This window comes from Sinohyriopsis cumingii, chromosome 13 (assembly GCF_028554795.1).
Source record: "Sinohyriopsis cumingii isolate HCF-2022 chromosome 13, ASM2855479v2, whole genome shotgun sequence".
Classification (NCBI taxonomy): Eukaryota; Metazoa; Mollusca; class Bivalvia; order Unionida; family Unionidae; genus Sinohyriopsis; species Sinohyriopsis cumingii.
In genome coordinates this window covers 67,391,343-67,409,603 of record NC_142973.1, presented here as the reverse complement: position 1 = coordinate 67,409,603, position 18,261 = coordinate 67,391,343, and the positions used below count along the sequence as shown (strand labels likewise).

General features: G+C 34.4%; 1 protein-coding gene across 3 annotated transcripts in view; it reads right to left on the bottom strand.

Annotated features, from left to right (window-relative positions):
- LOC149785773 (dynein axonemal intermediate chain 7-like) overlaps positions 1 to 18,261 on the bottom strand; it is a 124,349-nt gene that overhangs the window by 91,161 nt on the left and 14,927 nt on the right. For 2 of the 3 annotated variants that reach the window (XM_089979675.1, XM_089979677.1), the window contains exons 2-3: positions 12,166 to 12,256; positions 791 to 882 (exon numbers count right to left, since the gene is read on the bottom strand). In XM_089979675.1, the coding sequence (XP_089835801.1) occupies positions 791 to 882; positions 12,166 to 12,256 (183 nt within the window). Of the gene's footprint in view, positions 1 to 790; positions 883 to 12,165; positions 12,257 to 16,469; positions 16,570 to 18,261 lie in introns of those variants that run through there. The other variant, XM_089979676.1, reaches the window with a different exon arrangement.

Here is an 18,261-nt window from a genome sequence, read left to right as displayed (position 1 = left end):
TGTTTTAAAATAAAGAAAGATAAGCTAGAAAATGTAATTAAAATACTATAATATGATACTTCTTTAAATTTATATAAGGTGGCAACTTTGATTGCCTTCCTTGCAGATGGATTGAAAAGCAACAGAATTTTGTGATGATCATAAAAAATAAGCCTTTTGAAAATGTGAAAAGAGGTCATCCAGTGCATACATGTGATGGCCTCATACAGCTTATGCTGGAAATCTGTGTTTCCAATGCTGGAAATCTGTGTTTCCAATGCTGGAAATCTGTGTTTCCAATGCTGGAAATCTGTGTTTCCAATGCTGGAAATCTGTGTTTCCAATGCTGGAAATCATTAGTCCAATATAGATGATCTTTTTAATTAACATAATAATCTTTCATTTATTGTATTTTTAAAAAATTATTTTTACAATGTACCAGCTTTTGAGCAAAGGAATATATTGGAAATTCAAAACAGCATTTTCTATCCTTATTTTAAAGAACAAAGACAACATTAGCTGCATAGATAAATAATAAAATTACCCACTTTATCAAACTGTGACTGTTTAAAATGAAATGTCAACTAAAGACTTACATGTTCTCCAAACAAAGTTAGATCTATCTGGACATGACAGATTTAGCAAGATGTTGCCAGACGTGGCATTTGACCCTCAATCCAGAGGACTCCTAGACAATCCTGGATATATCACACACAAGATGCACTGAAACTTGTTTTGAAAAGGATTTTTATTTAAAATCGTTGATTCTAAAAGCATCAATGTTTATTTAATGTCAACTATACACAAGTACCTCATTCTCCAACTTTTTTCTCTCTGCTTCTTCCTGCTTCTGTCTCTCCTTTCTCTCCTTTTCTTCCTGCTCAGCCCTAAGACGAGCCTCCTCTGAAATGCAATTGTCAACAGTGATTACATATGGAAATTACTTCATCAAGTATAAGACCAATGAATATTCACAAAAAGCCAATGGAATACTTTCAAGGCCCTGAAAATATATATTGTCTCTATTTCTTTTGAAAGACTGGAATGTAACTGTAGTCAAGCTTTTCAAACTTTTCCCACTACTCCCTTTTGACAATAATAGTTTCCTGGACATATCCATAATAATAATAATAATAATAATAATGCTTTATTTATAGAGGGTGACTCATTAGTCAAGGACTATTCTCCCTTGAGGCCCTCTTAAGGAGAGTATAACAATGCACATTATATGAAGATGGCAATAATTACTGTTTATTTTAACATGTTTAGTATTAAAATACTAAATTCCATTATCTGTTAGAAACACATACATGCTCATGATATCTTTTCTTAAATATTCTAATATTTTCAGCAGATTTTACATGTAGTGGAAGCTTATTCCACAGAACTGTACCAGAGTATTGAAAACTCTTTTTAAATTGCTCTGTTCTTGGTTTTGGTATTAGAATGTTTCCATGTGATATTGATCTCAACTGGTATTGTGCTGAAAAAGGCCTGAATAAGTCTTGAAGATACTCTGGTGCAGTTCCATGTAGACATTTATATAAAAGAACTGCCTTGTGAAAATCTATCCTGTCATATATTGTGAACCATTTGAGTTCTGTAAATAATGCTTTTGGGGGATGATCAACAGATGCATCTAAAATTACACGTGCTGCTCGTTTCTGAAGTTTATAAATCCTGTCAAGCTCAGATTTGGCACAGTTTCCCCATACATTAGAACAATAATCCATTGTTGGAAGAATATATGACTTGTAGTATAGATTGCGAGTTTCCATAGGTAAATATTTCTTGATTCTGCTGAGAAGGGCAATTTTGGATGACAGTGTTTTACAAAGCTTATCAATATGGTCATTCCATAATAAATTATTATCTACAGACACACCTACAAGCCTTTCATGTTTGACATTTTCTAATGGATGATTATTTATTGCAAGAGACAGTTTTGGGTTCCCTGACTTGTGTAGCTTTTGTGATGTCCCCAAAATCATACATTTTGTTTTACCTTCATTAATTACCATCCTATTTTGTTGTGCCCAGTTTTGGACTCTGATAAGGTCTGAGTTTAATTTCATTTGGATAACTTCAGTATCAGAACTAGATGTATACAAAGTTGCATCATCTGCAAACAAATCTGTGTTTGTGGATTCATTATTTAATGGTAGATCATTGATATAGATAAGGAAGAGGAGAGGGCCCAAAAGTGAGCCTTGAGGGACTCCTGAATGAATACTGCGAGTTTGAGAGCTAATATTGCCAATGCTTACTTGTTGAGACCTTTGGTTTAGGTATGATCTAAACCAGTTTAAAGAAGGATTGTCAAATCTGTAACAGTTCAACTTTTGCAGCAGAATTTCATGATCAACAAGATCAAAGGCTTTCTTGAAGTCAAGGAAAACAATCCCAGTCATATGTCCATCATCCATTTCCTTCAGCCAAAGATCAATTAATTTGGTAAGTTCTGTTTGGCACGAGTGGTACTTTCTAAATCCTGATTGAGCTTTATGAAATAGAGAGTATGTTTCGAAAAATTTATAGACCTGAATGGCTACATGCTTTTCAAATAGTTTTGACAATACAGGTAGAATTGATATTGGTCTGTAATTTCCTGGATCCTCCTTTTCTCCTTTCTTAAAGATAGGTGTAACCTTTGCACATTTCAATGTTTCTGGAAAATTACCACTCATTATACTTAAATTTATGATATGCGTTAGTGACTTTGTTATTACTGGTGCAGCAATTTTAAGAATTCGTGGACCAATACCATCCAATCCAGAGGATTTATTAATATTAACCTTAATTAGCATATCAAAAACATCAGCTTCACTAACATTAGCTATTGAAAAATAATTTTCATCAGGAATTTTAGCTTTTATAAATAATAGAAGAGCATCAAGTTCAATTGGGATATTAGTCTGGTTCTGAATACTCTTACTGGAGATGCTTATGAAGAAATTGTTGAACATTTCCACAATGTCTTGTACAGATGTTGCTATATCATCATTTTGCTTAAGTCTAGGGGGAAGGCAACTGTTCTTGCGTGGGTTCAGCTCTTTTAGATGCTTCCACAATGTTTTGGTACTCTTACTTTCATTAATAGCCTGTTTATAGTAGTTCTCTTTTGCCTTATCTATCAGGTACTTAGTTTTATTTCTCCACTTTCTATAGCTTTTCATGTCTTTTTTCTTGTGGAAATTATCTCTTAGGTGCCTAGCCTCATTGATCTCAGGGGTAATCCACTTGGGTGTAATTTGGTGTTTAACCCTTTTTGTTTTAATTGGGGCATGCTTGTCTAAGGCTGCATTGAACATCTGATACCATTTGTCCAAGGCAGTGTTGACATCAGCTATAGTGCAGACTGATTGGAAAGGTTTGCAAACTAAATCATTTAAGAACATTTCCTCATCAAACTGTTTGAAGTCCCTGTATTGAATTTCAATGTGTTGGCCATTTTTAGATGATTTTGGAACATGTCTAGTTATACAGACTGGGTAGTGGTCACTTAGTGCATACACTGGTACCTTAATTTCACTTACGTTTTCAGGTTTATTAGTATAGACATGATCAATGATAGTAGCACTTTTATCCGTTACTCTAGTTGGGGTGTTAATTAATTGAGTAAAGTTGTAAGTTTCAAAGCTACTTATCCATGTTAATGGTGGAGTTTTCATATAGTCAATGTTAAAATCACCTAATATGATAATTTCTAAGTCTTCCTTAAGTAATGCTTTTTGAATTTGAACCTCAAATCTATCAATCCAATCAGCTGTGGAACTAGGTGGCCTGTAAACCGAACATAAGAGTATTGGCTTTGATTGGGCAAGGGTTACTTCGATCCAGATGCTCTCTACCCCAATAGTCTCTAGATCAACACGTCTGTTATAACTAATGGAACTGTCTACATAGAGAAGAATACCCCCACCCCCCATGGATTCCCTATCTTTTCTTTCAAAGTTGAACCCCTGTATTTGGAGAGCCAAATCATCAGTATCGTCGGAAAGAAAGGTTTTACATAGACCTAGAATATTGACTGATCTAGTTTGCTGTAATATTAACTTTATCTCATTCAGTTTAGGGAGGATGTGTTGAATATTTAGGTTGATTACTTGCAGACCTCTTTTGAGGAGGCCAAATACATGACAATTTTGATCAGAGGATTGATCTTCAGACAAGGTAGTATGCCATATATTGTTTTTAGACTTGACAGATTTCTTTACATTGCCTTGATTATTTACATAAACATATGAAGAAGATAACATACAAGATCCATCTGTTGTACCATGACCACATGTAGTGGATATTTGAGAATGTTCAATATGAGACTGATTTACATACATACAAGAAGACATTGACATATTAGACACTTGGGGGGCCTCAGAGGGAGAAGTAACTTGAACAGTATCACACAGTTGTTTACATGTTAACAAGTTGCACTTTGTACACAAATCAGATAGTGCCTGAAACCTGTTTATAGAATTATAATTATTACATTGAAAAGTGTACACATATTCTAATGCATTTTGTTGCTGGATATGTGTTGCATAGGCCTGTACATCATAGCCTTCTACCTATTGGTATGTGCACAATTTTTGCTTATGTCCTAGTTTGTTACAAAGATGGCAGCGAATCTGTTTTCCATGCAGATATCGCTGTGTTACATGACCGTGCTCTCCACAATACAAGCAGTTGTCTGACTCATGCCTAACCCCTTTTATAAGTCTTATGTACTGGTCTATATTCCTAAAGAGCATGGCAGTACCTCTGTTGGACAAGTGGATTTGGTCTCGCTGGTACAATTGTTGGTTCACTCGATTGTCTTTGAAGAAGGTCCAGTATTGCGGAACAAAGAGTATTTGGAAATTTTCACACAACATACTTAGGGTGTCATTTAGTTGAGTCATAAGTGCATCCCTTCTTGGCGGTAGACCTGAGATGATTATTTTACACTCTGCGTTTTTGGACCTGATGGCATACAACAAACTTTCATAATCATCCTCAATGCCCTTCAAAGATTGGCCATTACTGTAATTATTGCCACCAATGAGAAGAATTACAGTATGATATGGTGACATATCCATTTCCAATATTTTTTCTGTAATAGTGTTAATAGTAGCACCTCTATGAGTTTTTACGTCAGTTTTATATAACCCTCTTGTTCTTACTCCTTTGATTATTGATGATCCTATGAGAAGAGATCTGTCTTTAACTATGTTGTTGATTTTGACCAGTGGGGGGTTCTGATGCATTGTTTGAACTTCTTGATTTCCATGACTAGACTGACTGAGAGTTTGGTGACTGCTGTATTTAGTATTTGTGTTTAATTTAGCTCCTTGTTGTGGGTAATTGGAGGTTGTCTTTAGAACAGTTTCTTCAGTACCTGGATTTGATGTCGAATGAGACACATGATGGTCAGTGTTTACAGCATGTGCTTTAGTTAACTTTTGGCTCTGCCCATCTAATACCTGTAGAAGAGACGCATCTTGTTTAATTGGTGTGGTTGCATCTGTTTGTGTGCATAATGATTTTTTTCTAATAGCTGGTTTTGGTATGGTCTGAGTGCCCTGACATGCTTTCTGGTCCTCTGACATGTTTGTGTATTGCGTTGTCTGGGTTTTCTGGCACACTTTTTTGGCACCTGGTTTGTCCATTTGAACACTGTGTAGCCTCTTTGATTTTAGTGCAGAGAGTTCCTGTTCTAACCTTTCTACTTGGGCCTGGAGAATACCTATCACTACTAAGCACTGTATGGAGGTACAAGGCTGGTTATGGGTTCCATGGAACTCAAAGGAATTTGTTGCACCTATCATAAACTGGGGTCCTGGAGTTTCCTCCACATTGATAGCAATCTGGCTTATTTCATGTAAAGCTGTGTTACTGTTGACTGGATTTGGAAATCTGTGGGCTTCAGGGATGGGTGTTGAAGCCCTTGGCTGAGAGGTAATTGATTTCAATCTGGTGTTGTCTACCATTTGCTGACAAGTGCTGATAAAATAATTTACCCATTCTGTGTAGCCTGGCCCTTGTACATGAATTTTACCAGTTGTTATGTATAGAGTTACTGTGGCAGAATCTGTATCCATGGATTTATAGATCAGTCCATTGTGTGAGTGTCCCTGCTGGAAGTGTAGATTCTCATCCAAGAATTTCTTGATTGTGGGAATTTTGTTGGAGTCAGCTGTGATTGTTATACTCTGCATATTATGTTGGATTTTAAGAAAGCTTGGAACTGAAGAGGAGTCAGAGGAGTCAGCCATGTTGGATTTTGGTGTTACACAATCTTGGTAGGTTGAATCTATTTCAAGTGAATATTTCTCTGCAGTATTGAGTGTGTCTATATCCTTTGTATCATTTAAGAGATCATCTTGGGTAAATCCTGAAATTGAATCTGATGAATCTGATTTGAAATATGAGTAGATCCACTGAGACAGTGAAGAAGTGGCCATATTTGTTTTACTGTTCTTTTGTCTGAATATGCAGAAATGCAAATCTGTACTTATATCCACAGACTGAGTTTACTAAGTTACCCTGACACTTTTTGCACTGCCTAAATTAGTAGTTGGGGTAATACAACAAGTTTCTACAAACATTGTGCCTAATCACATTGTATTCTCATCATTTCAAAGTGTATGAAATACATTCATGCATGAAATAATACTAGACAGATAAAAGCAAAGACAAAATGACCAGATAGAATTATGCTATGACATTGGATTATAGCAGGATAGCATTGGATTCCAACATGGAATAATACTAGACAGATGTAGGCAAAGACTGGATAGTAATACTTTATGGCATTAGATTATACTGTAGTAAGATGGTAATTGATTACAGCATTGGAATAATACAAGACAGATGTAGCCTAAGACTGGATTGTAATATGCGATGGCATTGGGTTATAGCATGGAATAATACAAGACAGATGTAGCCAAAGACTGGATTATAATATGCGATGGCATTGGGTTATAGCATGGAATAATACAAGACAGATGTAGCCAAAGACTGGATTATAATATGCTATGGCATTGGATTATAGCATGGAATAATACAAGACAGATGCAGCCAAAGACTGGATTATAATATGCTATGGCATTGGATTATAGCATGGAATAATACAAGACAGATGCAGCCAAAGACTGGCTTGTAATATGCTATGGCATTGGATTATGGCATGGAATAATACAAGATAGATGCAGCCAAAGACTGGGTTGTAATATGCTATGGCATTGAATTACAGTAGGATGGCATTGCATTAGAGCACTGGAATAATACTAGACAGATGTAGCCAAAGACTGGATTGTAATATGCTATGGCATTGGATTACAGCAGGATGGCACTGGATTAGAGCACTGGAATAATACAAGACAGATGCAGCGAAAGACTGGATTGTAACATGTTATTGCATTGGATTATAGCATGGAATAATACAAGATAGATGCAGCCATAAATTGGATTGTAATATGCTATGGCATTGGATTATGGCATGGAATAATACAAAACAGATGCAGCCAAAGACTGGATAGTAATATGCTATGTCACTGGATTACAGCAGGATAAATCTTATTCCTATTTAAGATTATACTGAGTTTTGGTGATGACCATGAAATGAAGAAGAGCAATATGAAATTTATAATGATTGCAAAAAATATATCAATTTTTGTTGCAATAGATATGTCATCAGTATGATGGTTCATATTCTTTTATTTGAGACATGTTTAGTCTAACATTCCAAAATTGTATGTTCATTTTTTCCAGTGCATGTTCATGTTTTCCAGAGTAGAATGCTTACATCAACAGATGAACGTTCTGCACAATAATCTAATATAAACATTAAATTATGATTAACTTCCATTCTGCAACATGCAGAAGTTATTTAAATGCTCCAAAAAATGTTCTGATGCGATCCAGGGCAAGTGACTCTAAAATCACTGACTTAAATTCCACATAACCTGATTCCAACTCCATGCAGCCAAAAGGGCCATATTTTTTAAGTATTATTCTGACACAATGTTTAAATTTCTATACTTTAAATATGAAAAGAAATTTTTGAAATAAACATTAAATTGATCATGTGTTTATTAGCCTCTCAAAATATTTCACATAAAGCAATTTTTCCTCCAGTTATGATGTCAACTATTGTCCAATTCCTCCAGAGCTCCAAGAATTTTTCAGACACATGCCAAGGGCAAGTCTCTTTAAAAATAAATTTTTAAATCACTTGCCCTGACTTAAAATCCACATGCCTGACAAGGCCATATTTTTTATTATTATTTTGATAAAAACACCACGTCATAAAATTAAATGGTCAGACCCATATATTTGTGATATTGGTCAATGGACCCATGTTCATGATCTGCTAAGGATGTCAGCATTCACATCTGTTCTTGCAATTTCTGACTGTGTGCCTTCAACTTTGCCTTCAGGTCAACGTACAGTCTGTTTTTCATCATCTGTATATAGGGAGAAGTGTTCGGTGGTCTTGGAGTTATTTCATTTAATGAATAGTGCAAAAAACTCCATATTCCTCAATCAAAGTTGAAAACAGAAATGAAGTCTATTTTATATCAATCAGTGAAAACAGCAACTTCAAGTTCATGTGATAATAATATGGATGTCCACAATTACAGACACTCACTACATATCGATCAAGTCAGCTGCTACTAACTCTTTGAATTAAATGGATTTAAATACAATGTAATGATCTCAGTTCCTTAGGGTGAAAAAAACTGACTGGGGCTTTTTAAGTCACTATTCCCCTAGCTTAGCTTGTCAATCGTCTGCAGAGGTACTGCATAATATATTTTACCAGCAATGAATTACCAAGTCAGTGTGAGCAAAATAGGACAGATTTTAATTGATGGGGCCTAGCACAGAGCCAGTATTCATAATTTATCAGTGTCCTTCAAGAACTTCAAAATTTAAAAACGCAGCATTTTATCTGCAGCCTACAGGTTCTTTCAGTCAAATTAAATAACACATTTTTTTTTCGACAGGTCCAAAGGGCACTCAGAAAGGCCTGATCTACTGTTATGCTCTTTAGAATGGCCCTGGGCATTAAATGGGCTATCAGAATTTTTGAGCTCTGTATTGTCTACGAAGACAATGCTTTGCACTGATCAGCCTAGTCACAGGTACAGATTATGGCAAAAAGTTCCATAATTATAACTGTTATTTCTTAAACTCATCTTCTCCTGACTTGAAGACTATGCTTCTGTATCACTGCACAAGCTACAGCTCTCCCACCTTATTATGTGCTAGTTGGGGCCCATAACTGCTGATCGTTATGTACTAAGCCATGTTGTAATGAGAACTGCATATGTACCAAACCATGATATATTGAGAACAGCATTATATATCAAACTGCAGTATAGCAGGAATAAACAAAATTTGTCAAATAATAGTGTGTTCAAAAAGGAAATAAAAATATAATACAAAATTCTATGTTGTTTTTGTTCAATCTATACTGTGTTATACACTGGAATGATTCTGACCATGGGATCCATAGCAGTACAGTACTGTGTTATATCCATAACTGTGAAATAACAAGTCACATTATAATGAGGGAGAAATATATCTTCAGTACCCATTTCAGATGCTGTGTATTATTATTTGGTCTTGATGACTGTTTATTTGAATGGTGATATGTGTTGAAATATTCTGTAATGTTTACACTGATAGTTCCAGTGAAAACCTAACATTTTACAATCTATTTTAAGGTAAGAAAATTTTCAATGGGTAATATGCTACTTAAAAGTTACATTAGTATTCACAATATACCATGCTGTCTTTGACAATATTTCATTTAGAAATATCAGAAGAAAAAAATCCTTTATTATACATTTGACTTAGATAGAAGAATTATATTCTCGAGAGAAGAATTTTCCATCAGACACAAGGCTGATACAAAATTCAGGTACTCAGGTGGAATTTTCCAATCCAGCAATGATGTGAATGATGGATTCCAAATACCTAAAACATTTCAGAACACTAATTTATGTGTGCATTAAGCTAAATCAGTAAATTGTATCATTTGATAAATAAAATTTTACATTTTCGCTCTTTTCATATAGAATTCAGCTATTGTATCATTCCACATTTTAAATTCTTTCCTAGCCAAGGCTTACAAAATATAGACATTACTAAATTTGTTTCATCACTTTCTCATAAAATTGAGTGCTTGTGAAAGATCAGCTGCATTTTGACCAACTATCTACTTGTATATTATCTTCAATTTACCTAGAGCTAGTAGTGATGAGCACATCATAAAGTGACAAGCTCTCTATAATTTGCTTGGCATAGCTTTATACTTCTGCTGGAAAACCAAGGCTTGGAAACAATGGGCAATCAGGAGACATAAGTCTTCCAAATAAAAATGTATGGTGATGAAAATCCAACTTATTCCAATTCTCATTAACACAAATGTGCATGATAAATTTTGCTTAAATGCAATATTTATTAAGAAAGTTAAGCCGCAGGAAGAAATGTTCAGAAGATGGGAAATCAGGGGCCATAACTCTTGACACCCCATTTCTAAATATGGTATACAGTGAATTAAAGTGTTCTCAATATTGCAGTACAATCTAAAAACAAAGAATTAAAGTGTGATGAATGAGCTCAGCAAAGCAAGATATCAAAGCACATATGTGTGTTGATAATAAATGATAAGGCACCATCAATCAATTAACCAGTTTCTTAACACATTAACCCCTGGAGTTTTATGTCGTTTTCGTCTGAAATTTGAGTAGGAAACACATTTTGAAAGCTATTTCTGAATACATGCTAATACATCAACTTCCAGGTGATTTTACAATAACCTAATGCCTAGTTGTGTTGGAAACATCATTTTTCATTGGCTATTTGGCTCGCGCATGAGCAGAAGGGTAAAAGTTGGAGTTCTTTTTGTTTTTTGTTTTTTTTATTATTTTAGTATCAAGACCACTCTTTTTTCCAAATGCCCATCTTATCCTACTTTTTGCAAAGGTTCATCTGTCTGTTTGCAGTTCATACCAGTCTGCCTTAGATCTGAGACCAAAAAGTCTAAAATCCTAACACAAAATCAGATTCTGACCACATGCAAATTTTGGGTGGTAAAAAAATCAGGTCCAAAAAATGAGGTTTTTCCCTCTGTATTTTGTAGTGCAACTAGAACTTCCAGATTATTTGGTATCATTGTAGAGCTACAACTGTCTACCTTTCTATAATACCACTCACTTTAGTGTATCATACATGACCTTGACGCTACAAAGCTCAGCAGTAGGCTACTACCTCCTGCCACGTTAACTCGTCGCCAGGGGTTAATGTGTTTAAATCAATTTATCCACCAAAATCTAGCTTATGTGACTTTACCTCATCCCATTACAATCAGTCAGATTCTGATCATTCACACACTACAAGAATGATACTCACTTTGTTGAAAAAAATCAAACAATTTTTAAAAATGGGCAGAAGAAGAAAAAAACATTGCAAACAAAGGATTCTGCTGTTGAAATTTGCATGCATCCAAAAATTAAATACACATCTATTTTTATTGGGATTTTGTCATCCTGAATAATCCTGATCCTAAGATCTGTTGGTTACAAGGATCTGGTGCAGTGGAGATTTAATATTAATGTAAAAAGGGCAATAACTGCCACATTTACCTGCAATAGTCAATTCGCCTACCAAACAGCATCCACTTATGTGAAAGGGCTGCAGAGCTATGCTGTTTACATGTACCATCCCATGTGAAGAAGCAAATTATCAAGAGACATAACTCTATCAGAAATGGAGTTGAGAAAACAAAACCCATGAAAGGTACATCTAGGTCTATCAGATGATTTCTATGCCATGCTAGTTACAAGAATCTGCTAGTGTGAAAATGTAATATGATGGAAAAAGGGCAATAACTCAAGTCAGAACTGAACCAAAAATGATGAAACCTTTAAAAGGCGCATGTACATGTAGGAGGCAATCCATCTACCATATGGCATCCAATTATGCATAATGGTTGCAGAGCTATGCTGGTTATGAGAAAGAAGGGCAAAAAGATAGGCAAACTGATGGACAGATTGATGGATGGAAAAGACGATTGCTACATGACACCCACATTTTGAGGCAGGACCCTAAGAATGGTTCACTATTTGCCAAAATGGTTATTATGCAGCAGTTTGTTCTGATTAAATCAATAAAGATGATTTAAAGTCCACCTACCTTCCTCTGCTGCTTTTCTTGCCTCTTCTTCCTGCTTCAACTTCTCCTTCTCTGCCTTGCCCAGCTTCTTGCCTGAGCCCTTCTTTGGTGGCTGAAAGCGAACAATTACCATACAGATGAACATTTTTGAAAAACTTATTCATTTTCAACACAATTATTTCTTTCCTTCTTTTCTTTCCTTCTTTCTACCCTTTCTTCTATTTTTCTTTCTTCCATATAAAGCTCTACAAGTCCCTCACTATTTTGCTGACATTGGGGGCATAAAAGCCAAAGTCAAATGCACATATATTTTCTGCAGAGATGCCAGACTCCAGCAAATGGCACATGAGGCTAGCTTGGCAGTATGTATCAATACCCAAATAAAAATCACCTTTGTATTAAACAACTTTATCTTCTACTAATTAAAAAACCCACTAAGATTATCTAAAGAGGTCATGGGATTTAAGAAGGTTAAAAATGGTTGCCATTAGTGCAGAGTGTTATTCAAAAATAAAATGCTGATAGGCTTCATACATTGTTGTTCTTTAAAATGCCTGGAATTAGCAATTAGAAATATGCTCTTTTCTTTATACAGTAGTGATTTTCATTTAGTCAAAATTAATACAAAACTTACAGCTAGCTTGAAATATAAGGCTCTATCAACTTTGCTGAAAACCTATAATTTTGTACCAAGCCCTCAATAAATCTGAGTGAATTAGTGACAACAGCAAGTCACCGTGTTAACTTTCACATAATTTCCTCACATGTACCAGCTGAACACTAATCTCTTATGTTTATTAGGTATAATAATCAATAATATTAACAATAATAATTATAATAATAATAATACCTTTTTTCTAGAGGGTGACTGATTTAATCAAACAATATTTTCCCTTAAGAAAAGTAGAATAATTATATGAAGGTAATAGTAGTTACATTATATTACCAGTAATAGTAATTACATTCACTGATCATGACTTTTGCAATTTTCATAAGAAACTTTGAGTTCACTATAATTAATGACAAAAATGTTACATTTCTTACAATGAATGAAAGGTTAGGATCAATTTTTGAGACTAATGGCAATGTACATCCTTCTTTGACATGGATACTTTTGCTTAGACCCAGATGAAGATGCCTATAGGTACAGATATCCAGATGGATATAAATACCCAGGCAAATGTACCATATATACCGGTACATGCTTATAAGTCGAGTCAAACTGCAAACAACAAAGATCCTGTTCTGTTGTAACATAAACATGACTGTAAATCAGGGTCTATGTTGTATGCTCTAGTGATTTTTCCTAACAAAATGCACAGACAAAGAGTATAATGTGATGGCAGATCTCGATCTGTGAAGTTTGCATATGGACTCAACATATAAACAAGTAAAGACAGTATCCAAGTGGAATTAACTTCTGGATAATATTGCCCGTTATAATGGTACACTTAATGACAGCCATTAAAACAAAACAATTCAAATTTTAACTCTGCAGAATAACAATGAGGTGTGGGGGTAAAAGTAATTTTAATTATGTCATACTTACCTGCTGCTATTGCAGTAATTTTTACTTTTTTCACATCAAAAAACCTTTTCCATTCAATGTGAATACACACCCCACTCTGATGCCCTGGGGTATTTATTGTTTATGAATAGATTATTGTTCTACATGCTGGCATGCTAGGTGCAAAAGTGAACTGGCTGTCTTACTGACAACTCTCCACACTGCAGTAATCAGAGAAGATTCTCCACCTGGCATCATAGTTTGAATGCAAAAATTACTTCTCTGCCTGAATGATACAACTGGTAACGCAACCCAAAAACTTGTTCTGGCAGATAGATCGCTTGAGATAAGCCAAGCATGAATGTGGAGAATGTCAGGGCTGTGTGTATGACAGATCCTTTGTGTTTGGATAGAAGACCCCTTCTCTGGGATAAAGATCTGGGTAGATCTATCAGCAGGTTTGAAAGATCAACAATAAAGCACAACAGCTGGTACCACATAGGGGCTTTGAAGAAAAAATGGGCTGTGGATGTTCTGTTTTGATAGAACTATGACAATAGTTGGGACGGTGGAAGGCATATGCAAACAGATCCCACCAGAAGCTGGATGTTTCCACTGCACATGCCCTTCAGAATTGAGGAGACATAAAAGGGAAGTCTACTGTTCTGCCTGGTCACAAACACATCCACCAGAAACTTTCTCCATTGTGTAAAAGGGATTCTGTTAAGATTCAGTTTAGAGACCATTCTGTTAGAACTATTTTGTCTGACCTGGACATACTGTCCTCTACTCCATCTTTCCTATTTCCGATAGACTGGGCCAATAAGTTCCTGTGAACTGGGAGTGTTCTTCTGAACTGAAAAACTATTGAGACTCTGCAAGAGAGAAAGCTGAAAATTCAGAAATTCAGAATATGAGGGGATGGAATCATTGTTCCTCATCCCCCAATATGAGTATGTCTGAAATCAACCAGATTCCAGCTGACCATAATTTACAAAACACACAACAATTCTTCATGTACATTTTAAACATATGGGTGAGTGTCCCAAGGGCCCTTCTTGTGGCCATAGTTTGCCACAGACTGTCTCGACATTATTCATGAATAAAAAAAATTCCTGGAAGAAAACAATGAATAATGACAATAGGTTATATATGTAGCACATGAACTCCAATGTTGTTTATATGGTATCTGCTATATACAACCCAGTGCATAAACTCACCTGTGCACAAGGTAAATAATGGGAATGTAAACAAAGGGAACTTGCCTGTCTTTCCTTATTCTAAAGTAAAATGTTCAACTATAAAAACTTTTACTGAGGAGCAATTGCAAACACACATTACAATTACACTGTGATGCATCTCACAAGAACAAATATCAATATACAAAGGCGAATAAGTGCAAAATTTGGTGTTTAGACAACTAATTAAGATGGAATATGTAATTTCTATATGCCATAGATGGGCCTCTGCTGCATCATTTCCATAACACAACTTACCTGTAACCAGACTAACTGATATGATAAATACGTGTATCCTAATCCCAAAGGGGTGGAGTACACGGTAACCTAAGAGATCATATAAAGACCCAAGCAGAGGTTACCATCATGTAACTAGAATATAGTTAGAATACATGTAACACTAAGATAATATTTGTGAATGAAGACTGCAATGCAGTGAAGCACTAATAACAATAGAAGATTTGTCACTTGTCCATGAAAAAGATGAGTATTCTGCACATGGTATACATGTTCATGAGTGGACCATGTCTTATTGACAACAACTGTCCACTCTAGGGAAATCATGTACTCACATTGAACAAACTGGCGTTTTCAACATAGTAAAAAAGGAAAAGATACACAAAAGCAACTGATAAGATATTTATATTCAAATAATTAACAACCACAAGCAGCATATCCTGTTCACAGACAGTTCAGTGCACAAATTGGCCGATCATTCACTCACTTGCTCACAGAAACCAAACCAGTTAGGGATGTCACAGTCATCTTCAAAGCACAAACAACACTTGTTACTTAAATATAGAAAGGATATGACACTGTTGTAAAACTGCACTGGCGTTTTTAAAACTATCTCACTTTGTTTCAAAAAAGTTGCCCTTTCCTCCAAGAAAATGATTACAACAGTGTCATATTTTTTCCATATTTAAATACTACTATCTTGTTTGTCTTTAGCTGCATATTTAAATATAAATTTACATGCAATAGTTGTAAATGTTCCTCATTGATGGAATTATGATATCAGATATTCTGCATTTTTTTTTCCACACATGCACAACCCTAATAATACGATGAAGGAAATAAAAGTGTACCAGTAAATTTTAGCAAAATGTGTCTGACAATATTATTCAACCAATGCTCATGTTATCTCTTCAATTAAATAGGTGTCAAATTAAAGTACCTCTCTGGCGTTTTTAATGATGTTGCTGATGGAAACTGCACAAATCAAGACAATAACCCATGCAGAAGATATCTTTTTTTAATATTGCTGGCAGTTTTTAATACTTATCATGTTTTCTTTTCATTTTCTTTTATATTTGCTCCTCATTAAATAATTTATAAACATGCTAGACAAATAAAAACTTAACCTCATATTTAATAATACTCAAGTCTTCTCGGGGCTAGGGGCTTGAGTAAATATCTCGCAGTCTCATTTGAGAGTACCAAGTTACAAGCAGGTCAGTGCGTGTCTTTGAAAGATGCATGATATTTTAAAAAAAGGACAATATAAATGTCCTATTGCCGCTTGACTGTGATATAATCTAACGACAAAAAGAAACAGATCGAGCCATTCTGCCCCATACCATGATGAATTTTGTACCGATGATCTATACTGGATGTCGAGATTGTTTTCAGTAGCAACCAAGACAGCGACTTGCCACTGATGGTTCTCGTTATAATATTACGACATATAAATATGCCACAGATACAAGTTATAGGTGATATATACAAATCCAAATGTCAAAAAAAAAAAAAACATAAAGTCCGATGCAAAAAATATCGAACTTTGAAATTTTCTCTATCACGACATAATGGTCTAGCCTAGGACAAAACAAAACGCAAGTCTCCGGGACAATACTAGACGAAGTCGTAGTTAAATTGGCAGGTGCGCGGAAAACCAATTAACATACCTGAAGCGAGTCACCTACGCCGTCGTCTTTAAAATTTGCGTCGATTAAGTTTCTCTTTATTGAAGATTATACCCATGGTTTTTTTAAATATAAAAATGTACAATTTCAGACTTTATTATTTATTTCTTTATAAAATGATTTCCAAACAAAAAGCAAGTTATCTAAGTATTTATTATATTATACTTAAGATTAATATTTAAAATATGCATAAGTCTATAGATCACCACGATCGATCCAACCTTATCTTCCAACCTTTGCAAACAAATTATAATCGAATACACTCCCGTCTTAATTTGACCAAATAACTCAGATGATAATCAAAGACAAATTTCAGATTATAGTCCGTATAATTATAAAACAGAAAAACCAGCATCATATAGATTAACATTATCAAAAGCAATAAGCAGAACAGTGGCAAATGCAACAATAATAATAATAATAATAATAATAATACACACACATACATACATACACACACACATACGTACATACGTACATACATACATGCATACATACATTCATACATAAAATTATAAAAAGGAATATTTATATAGAATTTTAAAAAATCAAACTTTGTGTAAGAAAAAATTAAAGAAAAACAAAATAAAAACACAAATCGAGGAAAAGAAAGAGGAGCATGAAATCATACAATGATATATATGACGACTTTTAACACTAGCTACAGTTAAGAGAGTCTTATCTTTTTAGGGTGAACTGTCGTCCACGCAAAACAAGCAAACTAAAATCATTAATAGAGTCAATAAAATTAGTGCAAGATCGTTATCTCATATATTACCGACTACTAAGACACTTTTCTTATTATTGCATATATATATATATATATATATATATATATATATATATATATATATATATATATATATATATATATATATATATATATATATATATATATATATATTTATTTATATATATATATATATATATATATATATATATATATATATATATATATATATATATATATATATATATATATATATATATATATATATATATATATAAAACACTTTCCTTACTACCACATATAACAAAAACCACGCTCATAGCCGGCAGTTTCCTTGCCAAAATCCAGTCTTCACACCAACTAGAAATAATAGTAGTAATATTTATTTTAATACAGAACAAGACTTATGAAGATAATGGACAGAGGTAAAATGGATTACGTCATTCCGTGTTAACGAGTATTATCACATACTCTGTACACTTTATCTATAGTGTGTGCAGTTTAATAATTTTGATATTACAACATGTTAACATCACTTTATGTGATTCTGAATGGTTCACATAAGCGCATGAAATTCTTGCGCAGTATTCTCTTTACTGATTGGCTGCGATCAAAAGAAAAATTTCTTTACCCCGCCTTCTGGAACTTTTTGTTTTTACTATTACTATGAACATTTTGGCGGAAAGTTTTTGAATCGGTTCACGAAACTGAATTGGA